At 49.0% G+C, this 11,513-nt stretch overlaps 1 protein-coding gene across 6 annotated transcripts in view; it reads right to left on the reverse strand.

Moving 5' to 3' along the window:
* Positions 1–11,513, reverse strand: part of MED24 (mediator complex subunit 24) — a 43,868-nt gene that overhangs the window by 20,413 nt on the left and 11,942 nt on the right. For 3 of the 6 annotated variants that reach the window (XR_011562077.1, XM_019981920.2, XM_070773414.1), the window contains exons 1-3: positions 3,475–3,529; positions 2,870–3,058; positions 2,700–2,782 (exon numbers count right to left, since the gene is read on the reverse strand). Coding sequence is in view for 5 of the 6 variants with exons in the window: in XM_019981920.2 (XP_019837479.1) it covers positions 2,700–2,782; positions 2,870–2,999 (213 nt within the window). In the remaining variant the exon portion in view is untranslated. Of the gene's footprint in view, positions 1–2,699; positions 2,783–2,869; positions 3,059–3,226; positions 3,382–3,474; positions 3,530–11,513 lie in introns of those variants that run through there. The other 3 variants (XM_070773417.1, XM_070773416.1, XM_070773415.1) reach the window with 2 other exon arrangements.

Raw genomic sequence — 11,513 nt, forward strand, 5'->3', positions numbered from 1 at the left:
GGAAGGAAAGTTATGACCAACCTAGACAGCATATTCAAAAGAAGAGACATTACTTTGCCAACAAAGGTCCGTCTAGTCAAGGCTATGGTTTTTCCAGTGGTCATGTATGGAAGTGAGAGTTGGACTGTGAAGAAAGCTGAGCGTGGAAGAATTGATGTTTGAACTGTGGTGTTGGAGAAGACTCTTGAGAGTCCCTTGGACTGCAAGGAGATCCAACCAGTCCACCCTAAAGGAGATCAGTCCTGGGTGTTCATTGGAAGGACTTATGCTAAAGCTGAAACTCCAATACTTTGGCCACCTCATGTGAAGAGTTGACTCACTGGAAAAGACTCTGATGCTGGGAGGGATTGGGGGCAGGAGGAGAAGTGGATGACAGAGGATGAGATGGCTGGATGGCATCACTGACTCAATGGACATGAGTTTGAGTGAACTCCAGGAGTTGGTGATGGACAGGGAGGCCTGGCGTGCTGCGATTCATGGGGCTGCAAAGAGTTGGACATGACTGAGTGACTGAACTAAACTGAAATTAAGTATATATGGAACAGTTCACAGCAGTTAAAAAGAACAAGGTAGGAAAAAAAAAAAAAAGGTAGGGACTTCCGTGGTGGTCCAGTGGTCAAGAGTCTGCCTTCCAATGAAGGAGACACAGGTTTGATCCCCGGCTGGGGAACTAAGATCCCATATGCCAAGGGGCAACTAAGCCTGTGAACCACAACTAGAGAGCCTGCAACTGCTGAGTCACGGTGCTCGAGAGCCTGTGCTCTGCAATTAGAGAAGCCTGAGAGCCAAAACTAGAGAAAGTCAGCGTGCCACAATGAAGACCCAGCACAGCCAAAAAAAAACAAAGTAGATGAATATGTGCTAACATGGAAATGAGACTTGATGTCAAGAGGAAAGAGGAAGCATAAGAACTACGTGCCAACTGAGGAATACTACTCAGCAAATTTAAAAAAGGATGAACTACTGACATACACAATAACATAAAGCTCAACAACATTTATGTTAAAAGAAGACAGAGCATTAAGAGTTAATACTAAATATGAGTTCATTTCTATGAAATCCAAATACAGGCAATATTAATCTGTGGGTATAGAGAAAGGTGCTGAAGCTGAAGCTCCAATACTTTGGCCACTTGATGCGAAGAACTGACTCATCTGAAAAGACCCTGATGCTGGGAAAGATTGAAGGTGAGAGAAGAAGGGGACAACACAGGATGAGATGGTTGGATGGCATCACCAACTCAATGGACATGAGTTTGAGTAAACTTGGGGAGTTGATGCTGGACAGGGAGGCCTGGCGTGCTGCAGTCCATGGGGTCAGAAAGAGTCGGACACGACTGAGTGACTGAACTAAACTGAACTGAATAGAAAACATTTAGTGGTTATAGGAAGATGGACTAGAAAGGGCACAAGGAAACTTTCTGGGAGAATGGAAATGGTCTATCTTATTTTGGATGTTAGTGACACAGGTATACACAGTTACTAAAACTCAAGGTTAATTAAAAGGGAAGAATATTTTAATAAACCTTTCAGAATATCCACATTTATCTGAAAGGCTTATTAAAATATTCTTCCTTTTTCAAGCTAAATATCTGATGTGCAAGGCCAGATTTTCTTCAGCTGAAACAGCCTACTGTAACAACTGAATGCAGAAGCAGCTATGAGAATTCAGCTGTAATCTATTAAGCTAGAATTAAAGAGATCTGCAAACATGTAAAACAATGCCACTTTCCTCACTCATTTTTGTTTTGGAAAATATGGTTACTTTTTCATTAAAACTTTATGTATATTAACATACAATGGGTTTACTTGTTACTTTTAAATACATAAGTATTTTTTTAATTTTTTAATTTCTAAAGTGGTAAATACAAATAGGTATAATACATATAAACAAAAGCTCTGCAGGAGTCTCAATTTTTAAGAGTATAAAATGTTCTAAGGCCAAAACTGCTACTTTAGCCATTGTTATTGTTTAGTTGCTAAGTGGTGTTCCAACTCTTTTGGGACCCCATAGACGGTAGCCCCCAGGCTCCTCTGTCCATGGGATTTCCCAGGCAACAATGTTGGACTGGGTTGCCATTTCCTTCTCCAGAGGATCTTCCTGACCCAGGGATCAAACCGGTGTCTCTTGCTTTGGCAGGCAGATTATTCACCACTGAGCCACCAGGGAAGCCCTACTCTATTCTAGCCATATCACGTTATTTTCAATTCCTAAATATCATGTGATGTTTGTCTCCCAACCATTGCATATTCTTTTCTCTCTGCTTTGTACACTCTCATCAATCTCCTTGGCTAATTCCCATTTAACACTCAAGTCTTGGTTTAAACATCACTTCTTCCCTGGTTGCTCAACCTGGGATTAGGTATCCCTCCCATGTACTCCCATAGTACTCTGTCCTATATCATAATCCCATCTTATGATTGACTGCTTATTCACATACCTATATTACTCACAAAATACCTGTGCGCTGGAATTAGACCTTGTTCATAGCTAAATCCCCAGGGCATATGTGAGTATTTATTGATAGAGCAAATTAATGTAATATTCATCATAACCACTGGAGTATTATTATTTTCACAAGAAAACTGAGGCTCAGGGAAATGATGTGTTCAAACAAATTCACCTAAAAATTTGAGCTGACAACTGTATTCCAAGCCTTTCACCTTCAAACCTTGTCTGGAATAGATAGAAGAGTTTACCTGGGAACTAATGGCATACTTCAGGTAAGACAGGATGAGAGGATTGGGGGAAGGTCCAATCATGGCCTGCTCCAGTAGTGCTTCTGCAAGGAGAATAACAAAGGAAGCCTCAGTGTTACAACATTTCTGGGTTTAGCCCTCCCATCCTTCCTTCCTACTTCACTTAAGACCTGCTAGGTTGAGAATGTCCCAGGTGGCTCCTTTGGGAAAGAATTTCTTCATGTTGACTGCCCACTGGTAGTCACTCCATCGCTCCTTCCAAGCTTGCAAAATGGCTTGCTTCAGGTTCACCACCTTCATGATTTCACTCTGAGGAGACCGGGCCGGTAGCAGTCAGCCTTGAGGTTGGAGAAATCAAGCTAGAGAAAGGGAAAGGGATTCTGAGGAAAAGAATCGGGCGGGGCGATGGGGGATGGAGCGCAGACTTAGATGGAATGGAGTCGATATAGGAAGATTCAAGGGAAGTATAACTAGAAAGGAAAAAAAGGGGAAAGGGGCAAACAGGGATCCTATTAGGTTATTCCCACCTGAACCATTCTTCTTTAAACAAGCGCAGTAAGAAGAGTGTCAAAGGTGCTTAATACAAAGAATAAATGGGCAGTAAGGGGTTAAGCCAGTTCCGGTTGCCTAAATATGCCCTTAGCTCTGGCTGCGTCCCTCAGCCACTACTACCCCAAATCCAAATTTCTCCCCCCACTTCCTCCACCCTCCCCAACCCTGAAACTATAATTCCCTATTTCCTTTCCATCCATCACCTCCCCAAATTTAAGCCTACCGGACAATCTAGTTCTAGATCCTAGGTGTCGCCATTTTGGCACTTATAAAAGAGCTAGCTTTCTATTGGCTGACAGTAACAAACATGAACCAATAGGAAGGCAGCGAGACACCGGTCACACCACTATGTCTTCTGGGAATTGCAGTTCCTTGGACTCAGCTAGCTCGGAAGCTACGAGAAGCTAGTCAGCCCGCATTGTTTCTCTCCTTGAGGGAAAGCCGAGTAGGAGCTGAGGATCTCGGAGACTCAGGAAGCTTAGGGGGAAAGGCTCTCAAAAGGCCTACCGCAATTAAGTTTCTTCCAGTGACATCACTGTGGACCTAGCATTTAAATCAAATTCTGACACCCTTTCATTGCCCGCTAGTTAGTAGGCACAACACGGGTGTGGCATACGTTCATCCATAGGTTTTCTCTTTCCTGGCTTTTTTTTCCCCTCCGAAACCCCCGGATTTCCCAGAGTTCTTCTCCTTTCCACAACTATATTCCAAAGCGACACTGAGTCTCTGTCAGTTGAACACACCTCACCCAGCCCTTCACCCTAAAATCTGGCAGTTCTCTGGGAATCTCTGGCCCAGCCAACTGCTTGACTAAGGGAGACGTAAGGAGGAAACTGAGGTTTAGGAAATCGAAGATAAGAAAAGTCTAGGAACCTGTCACAATCAAGAGGGCCTAAGGAGACATGATGACTAAATGTAACTTGCTATCCTGGATGTGATCCTTAAACAGAAGAACCTTAGATGAAAACTAAACAATCTGAATAAAGCACGGACTTCAGCTAATAATAATGTATCAATGTCAGTTAATAATAATGTATCAATGTCAGTTATTAATTCAGAGAAGGCAATGGCACCCCACTCCAGTACCTCTTGCTTGGAAAATTCCATGGATGGAGGAGCCTGTTAGGCTTCAATCCACGGGGTAGCTAAGAGTCGGACATGACTGAGCAACTTCACTTTCACTTTTCACTTTCATGCATTGGAGAAGGAAATGGCAGCCCACTCCAGTGTTCTTGCCTGGAGAATCCCAGGGACAGGGGAGCCTGGTGGGCTGCCGTCTATGGCGTCGCACAGAGTCGGAAACGACTGAAGTGACTTAGCATAGCATAGCAGTCATTAATTGTAACACCTACCATACTAAGTAAAAGGTTAAAGGGGTAGGGATTGACAGTGAGGTATATAGGAATCCTCTCTATCTTCAATTTTTTTCCTATAAATCTAAAACTAAAATTCTTTTTTTAAAAAATGTTTATTAAAAGCAGTATGATTAGACTTCCCTGGTGGTCCAGTGGTTAAGAATCTGCCTGCCAATGCAGAGGGCACGGTTCTAGCCCTGATCTGGGAAGATTCCACCCGCCGAGGAGCAACTAAGCCCATGGGTCACAAATGCTGAGCCCAGGCTCTAGAGACCAAGAGCCACAACCATTGAAGCCTGAAGGCCCTAGAGCCCACACTCAGCAACAAGAGAAGCCACCGAAGTGAGAAGCCCACAGACCACAACTAGAGAGTAACCCTCCAGTCATCTGAACTAGAGAACGCCTATGCTCAGAAACCAAGATCCAGCACAGCCAAACATTAATTAATTACTTTAAAAACATGATGTCTTGCTTTAACCTATTGAACCACGTTATAAATAATTATGTCCAGTGTTTGGAGTATTAGCCTTTCTCCAACCCCGCCCCCCTTCCCCAGTGAGAAGCCAAAAGTAAATGCTACCCACCTCTGACTCCAACAGCTGGGCCTCTCCACACACAGGCCTCATCCCTGTCCTGCCCTGTGGACAGATCGCCACTAACATTTACAACCAGAACTACATTTACAACCAGAACAAGACAGTGTCCTGCCAGCCCTATTTTCAGCCCTGCATCCCATATCACAAGGAGCCTCAGATCCCCATCCATGAATCCAAGCTCCATCTATATTTCCCAATCACCATTCTTTGGTCACCCTTTAAGTGTCAGACTCAGTTCTCAGAGGGATGAATCTGGAAGAGCAGACCCCTCAGGCTCTGGAAGCAAACCTGCAGCTCTTGGGGCAAAGAATGACAGAATCGTGGGTGTCTGGAGCATAGTCTAAACAGGGAGACCAGAACTCCTGTTCTGAAGAGGGGAGTGCAGCTGGAGGAAACCCAGATCACATCCCTCTAAGGTCATGACTGCCTTCAGCTTCTTCCTTCCCCATAACCCACCCACAACCCCCTCCATTCTGCTCCCTTTAGTGCCTGCCCAAGCGACACCACTGGGGAATAATGTTTATACAAAACAGCTGCCAAATATGTGTAGCCAAAGCTTCCAAAGCAGGAAGGAGGGAGAACCCAGACTTCTCACACTTGACCTCCAAAATCCCCTCAGCCACACACATTGAAGCCGGCTACAGACCTTGTTTCTCAGCAGTCTCTCATGTACCTGGATTCCCTGCTTCTCCCAGGCCCCCAACTCTACCTTCGCCCGCCTCCCTCCTCTTATTCCTTTGCTGTCACTGCAGCTTAGGGCTTCCCACCTAGACACATCCATGCATCCTGCAGCTCCACTCCCATCCCACAGAGCCCAAACTGTCCTCTCAGAGAAAAGCTGTCAACCTTGTGACTGCTTCTGACTTGGTCCCCATGGGAGTGGAGAATGTTTGGGCCCTGAGGAGAGTGGCATTCTGAACTCAGACCATCCCCTTCTGGGAGGAAGCTAGCAGACCTCTGGGGAGGGGTGCCTCCTCCCCCACTTTACAGTGGCAGAGAGGCGGCTTTTGTCATGAGACCATCTGCCTTCCCTGTCCCCCACCTCTCACCAGCAGCTCTTTCTCTTGGTTTGGCAGGGTTTCCCCAAGGACTGGACTTTTAAGGATTTAGAAGGACACCCTTTTATTTTTTAATTTTTTTTATTTTGGCTGTGCCGCACAGTTTGCAAGATCTTAATTCCTTGACAGGGATTGAACCTGGGCCCTCAGCAATGAAAACATGGAGTCCTAACCACTGGACTGCCAAAGAATTTACTACAAGAATTCCCTTAGTTCTGGGTAAGGGCTATTTGCAGTTTTGCTACTTTGTCCTCTCTAGTGTGTCAGTTTCAGAGACTGCCTCTCCATACCCCACCTCTTTCCTCCAAATCAGAAGAGCTTCTAGGGCCCTGCAGGCTCTCTGACTTGCCCTCCGCAAGACTGGGATTCCATGATAATCCTCCAGTGGGTGAGAGAAGAGATGCCAGCATCCTCTTTGGGAGTAGAAGGAAACCCTCCCCACACACAATCCCTCTCAAATATCCCTCTTCCTTACTCCACTTTCCTGGGCTGTCTGTTTCTTCTCTCTCAGCACTGATAGAAGCTGAGCTCTCACTTCCACCCTCTTAGCCCCAAGGTCCAAGCTCTTCATTTTGCTGGCTGGGGAAGGGGACTGGCTGGAGAAGAGGGGCAGGTAAAAGCCAGCCAGCTAGGTAGAACTTCCCTGGTGGTCCAGTGGCTAAGACTCTGTGCTCCCAATGCAGGGAGCCTGGATTTGACCCCTAATCAGGAAACTAGATCCCACATGCCACAACTAAGAGTTTGCATGCCCCAGCTAAAGCTCCCACACGCTGCAAGTAAAGATCCATGTGCTGAAACTAAGACCCGGCACCTCAAATTAAAAATGAATAAAAACAAACAAATAAAGCCAGCCAGGCAGAGTGACATGGCAACACTGAAGGAGTAGCTGAAAAGGAACTAGGTTGGAGTGGGGACTTGCGGTGGTGTAAAATGCTATGAGGAATCGGGGTTTGGGTACCCAAGGGGATGGGAACACTCCTCATCTAGGCTGAAAAGAAGTGTAGAGAAAAGTGGCAAGTCTAAACCGAGAAACTGAAATACTTGGTAAGCACGCAAGGCACAAAGGGTGTCATCATCCCTTCTCTCTATAGGGAAGAACATTTTCCTTTGGACGCTTGCCTGGGTCCCCCCACTATGGGGAGTTAATTGGCAGCAGGTGGATGGGAAAGAAAGCAAGTCGTTCCCACACACTCCACACTCTGTACACAGCTGGCTCCAAACCAGTTCCCTCCCCTTACCCGTCCCCACATTCAGCTCTCCACTCTCTGTCTATCTGGGGAAGGGGAGGATGGAGAAGACTGCAAGGTGGTCCCCCCCTCAGGGACAGCTCCTGGATCCCCCCCAGTTCCGCCTCTATCTTCCCACTGGCCCCAGGAGAGGTCCAGAAAGAGGCCAGCCAGGACAGCGAAAGGCAGAATCTGAACCTTTGAACCACTCTGAATCTGAACAACTCTGAATCTCAGAATGGTTTCCTCTCTAACACCTGAAGGATGCCTTCTCTCTCCACACCCTCCAGCAAGGAGGAGAAGAGAGTGCCATGATCCTGAACCCTGGACAGGCCACTGCTCCTCCCTTCTGGCTCTGAGAGCCACTCTGTCCTCTTGACCTCCACAGCTGCCTGTGCCATCTCTCCTTTAACTGGAGGGGGAGGGCTGTGGTGTGGCAGGTAAAGGAGACTGCCCCCCACCTCTTCTCCTGGCAAAGCAGGATGAAGGGGTTCCAGGTGGGAACCTTCTGAGACCAGAAGCTGGAAACGTTTAGGGGATCTGATACCTGACAGGTATTAAATGTTCAAAAAGAAAGTGTCAAATGAATGAACAAAAGTAGAAGAAGCTCTGAAAGATAACCTGGAGAAGGTGTCAGCTTCTTTTTCTACTTTTACCCTCAGATCCCAAAGCAAGGCTCAGCCAGGCCCGAGTCCCCTCCCTGGCTCTCTTTTTTGTGACCCATAAACAGGCATCTGATGGGACAAAGGTGATTGATAGGGAGCAATAAGTGGTCACTTTACTCTTAGTTGGGCAACTGTTTGCTAATTTCTCAGTCTCTCATCTCTGCCAGCCGCCGATCCCCAAATCGCATAAACTGACCTCCTTTTGTCTCCTCCTTTTCCACTATCTTTTCTTGATTAAAAAATCAGTAAGAGAAAGAAATACCTAGGTTTTATGTTCTCTTAGTTGGTGATACCTCAGTTTATTCTTTCCAGAACTCCCCAATAAGTGGGGCTGTATCTGCGGAGTCAGGGGGTGTCTATTGGACACCTCATCACTTGCTGACATCACCCAGGGCCCAGGAGGTCAAAGGGAGATGGGAAGGGGAATTACTTATGCCCAGGCCACTGAGGGGCTCGTTCATTCCAGGGCAGGCTGACGGGGGCCTTGTCCCCGTTCCCCCAAACTGTTTGTGGATTCTTGGAAGGAGTGGAGAATGCTGGGTGGGGTCTTGGCTTCCAGGATTTGGGAGAAGCTCTTTAGAAAGCTATCTGGATCCCCAGGTTTCTAGGGGTGAGACCCTTGATCAGTCCTGGGGTGCTTCCTAGCAACAGTCTGGGAGGGAGAGAAGGAATGGAAGAAAGAGAGGGAGAGGCCTGGGCATAGCTGTTCCAATGGGAGCCCAGAGAACAGGCTGTTCTTGCTGCCTCCTTGGCAACCAAAGTCTAAGAGGGAGGGGGCCGTCAGACACATCCCTGCAGGGTCTCTATCCATCCTCACTTGAGCCCCACCCTTCTGCTCTCCCCTTGGACTCAGCCCTGAAGAGGTGGCAGGGATGGGAGGAGCAGCCTGGATAAGGATTTTGTGACAAGGAGGGAACGCGCTGGGGACGAAATGACTCTGAGATGAGCTAGAAGCCTTGAGAAATGGGGGTAGGCGGGGTGAGGGGTGGGAAGGGGAATGACGCGACCCAGGGCCAGGGTCTGTGAGCCTAGACTAGGGCTGGATCCTGGCATCTGGCAGGATGCCTGCTTTGGAGGCAGTGTGCCCTTCACTTTGCCCTTGTCCAGGTCTGTTACCAGCCCATGTCGGGAGTGAAGGAAAGTGAGAGAGGTAAGGAGAAGGTAGGACGAGTAGACTTTCCTCTTTGAATTCAAAGTGCCTGCTCAGGCCCTGGGGAAAAACAGATAGATCAGGAGGCACTTCATTATCTATGGCTCTGGGTTTAGGATTTCATAAAGTCTCCCTCATCCAATAACTTTAGGACCTTTCATTAGAGAGATGTGGTGGGGAAGCCAGAATGGAGGGAAGAGGAAAACCATAGTGCTTGCACCTTCCCGCTCTGGACTCCATCACCCTGCCCTAATCCTGACTGTCGTTAGACCTCTTCACCGCCTCTGGTTCTGGCTGATGGAGGCAGAAGATACAGTAGCTCATCTCATAAATGTGTCTTATGCACTAAGATTATCTCCCAGCTCCCTGGGCAACCCAGTCCCAAAGGGCTGTTTCCACACATGGCACAGCCTGCACCCTGGGCACTGCACAGCACAGCCCTGCCCCCCGCCCCACCATATCAGCCAAATCCCATCACTGAGGTGGCATCGATTGGCAGACAGCCACCCTCGGTGCTCCTCCCACTGCACGCTGCCTTGACCCTGAACGATCAGCTTCCTGCCCCACACTGCAGCTGTTGCATGTCCACCATGAGCCCAGGCAGAACCCACAGGTTCACTGACTGCATGCTGACTCTGCAGGCTGCAGCTCTAGCTCCCCGCTGCCATTTCCCTTCCCCCATCTGAAAACCCCTCATCACCAGCACTCCACTCTGCATCCCAAGGGTTTCTCCCTAACTGCCCTTCTCATCCCTGTGATTCCAGGGAGGTCCCAAGAGAATTATCCTCCCCTCATCCATGCATTGCAAATGCCAAGACCCCCTGTAAAAGAAGTGGCTGCAACAGAGCCAGGATGCAGGTGGCTGAGACTAAGAAAAGCGAGGGCAGCCCAACTCCCATAGGCTGTTGGTCAGAACCCCACATTTGGCAAGTGATTCTGCCTAGTACAAACTGGGCTCTTGGTAGAATAGTTCTCCTTCACACACACACACACACACACACACACACACACACACACACCAGCTCTCCACACACACACACACACACACACACACACACCTATCCAAGAGCAGACGGTGGAGACAGGGCCCCGCCCTGGGAGCCGTGGGAAGGCTAGGGCCCCCGCTGGTAAAACTGGGCTAATGACAGCGGGGGAACCGGCGGGGCCAGAGGGGGTGCTGGGGTAATTAGAGTCCTGCCTGCTGCTGGGAGATCTCGAGATGAAAGGGGCTCTGGCGTCACCGGGTTGGTTTTATGTCCACGAATGCAGGTGTGTGTGTGTGTGTGTGTGTGTGTGCGTGCGCGCGCATGAGAGGTGGGGCTGGCATGATGGAGACCTCTCCTTTGGGGAAGGGGATCTATTTTTTCGCAGCCCACCCTTCTCTCTGGACTGGCCCTGTACATTTGGATGGGGAGGGGCAAAAGTGGAAGGAAAACCCACTGTCCTGAAGCTGAGAGTTAAGGGGGGTAGGGCAAGCCTCGCCCCCTCCCCAGCTCAGAAAGAGCACCAGATTGTCGAGGAAATGACTGGTGGCAGTGAATAGAAAAAGCCTACATTGGAGGAGGGTGACATTTGAAAGGGGAGGCAGTGGATCAGGCAGGTAATGATGTTAAAAATGAGCCTGCAAGGGAGATAATGGGGAAGCATACCCCCAAAAGGATTAAAAACACAGGATGGTTTAATTTAAGAGGACCCCAGGGGTCACGTGCTCAATCCTCGAATTCTAAGGTTGAGGAAGCTTGTTACCTAGAGAGGTGGTGATTTGCTCAAGGTCATACAGTGAGTTACTGGCAGAAAAGGGACCCGAACTCAAAACAAACTCTAAACCGTCTGCGGTTTGGTGTTTAGACTTTCTCCCGGACTTCTAAAGTGCAGGCGGCTCGGCTCGCCGATGTGCCCTTCTCCATCCTCGTGGTGCCACCCCCCAACCCCCCAATTCTTGCAGCAAGCGAAGGCTATGTTTTAAATGACATCTCTTCCAAAATATGTCACCAAGCACCACTCCTGCCGGAGCCGCCTGGAGTGGGGCGGGCGAATGCGGGTCGGGAAGGGGCAGAGGCGGCCGAGGGGCGGCCGGGCGGCTGGCAGGGGTCCCGGGGCGCGGCGGGGGGCGGGGGGTGGGGGCCGGCGGCGGCGAGGCGGCCTGCAGGGAGCAGCCGCGAGCCGGCTGGGCGCGCCGAGCCCGAGCCCCTGCCAGAGCGGGGCGGGGGAG

This window comes from Bos indicus, chromosome 19 (assembly GCF_029378745.1).
Source record: "Bos indicus isolate NIAB-ARS_2022 breed Sahiwal x Tharparkar chromosome 19, NIAB-ARS_B.indTharparkar_mat_pri_1.0, whole genome shotgun sequence".
NCBI lineage: Eukaryota > Metazoa > Chordata > Mammalia > Artiodactyla > Bovidae > Bos > Bos indicus.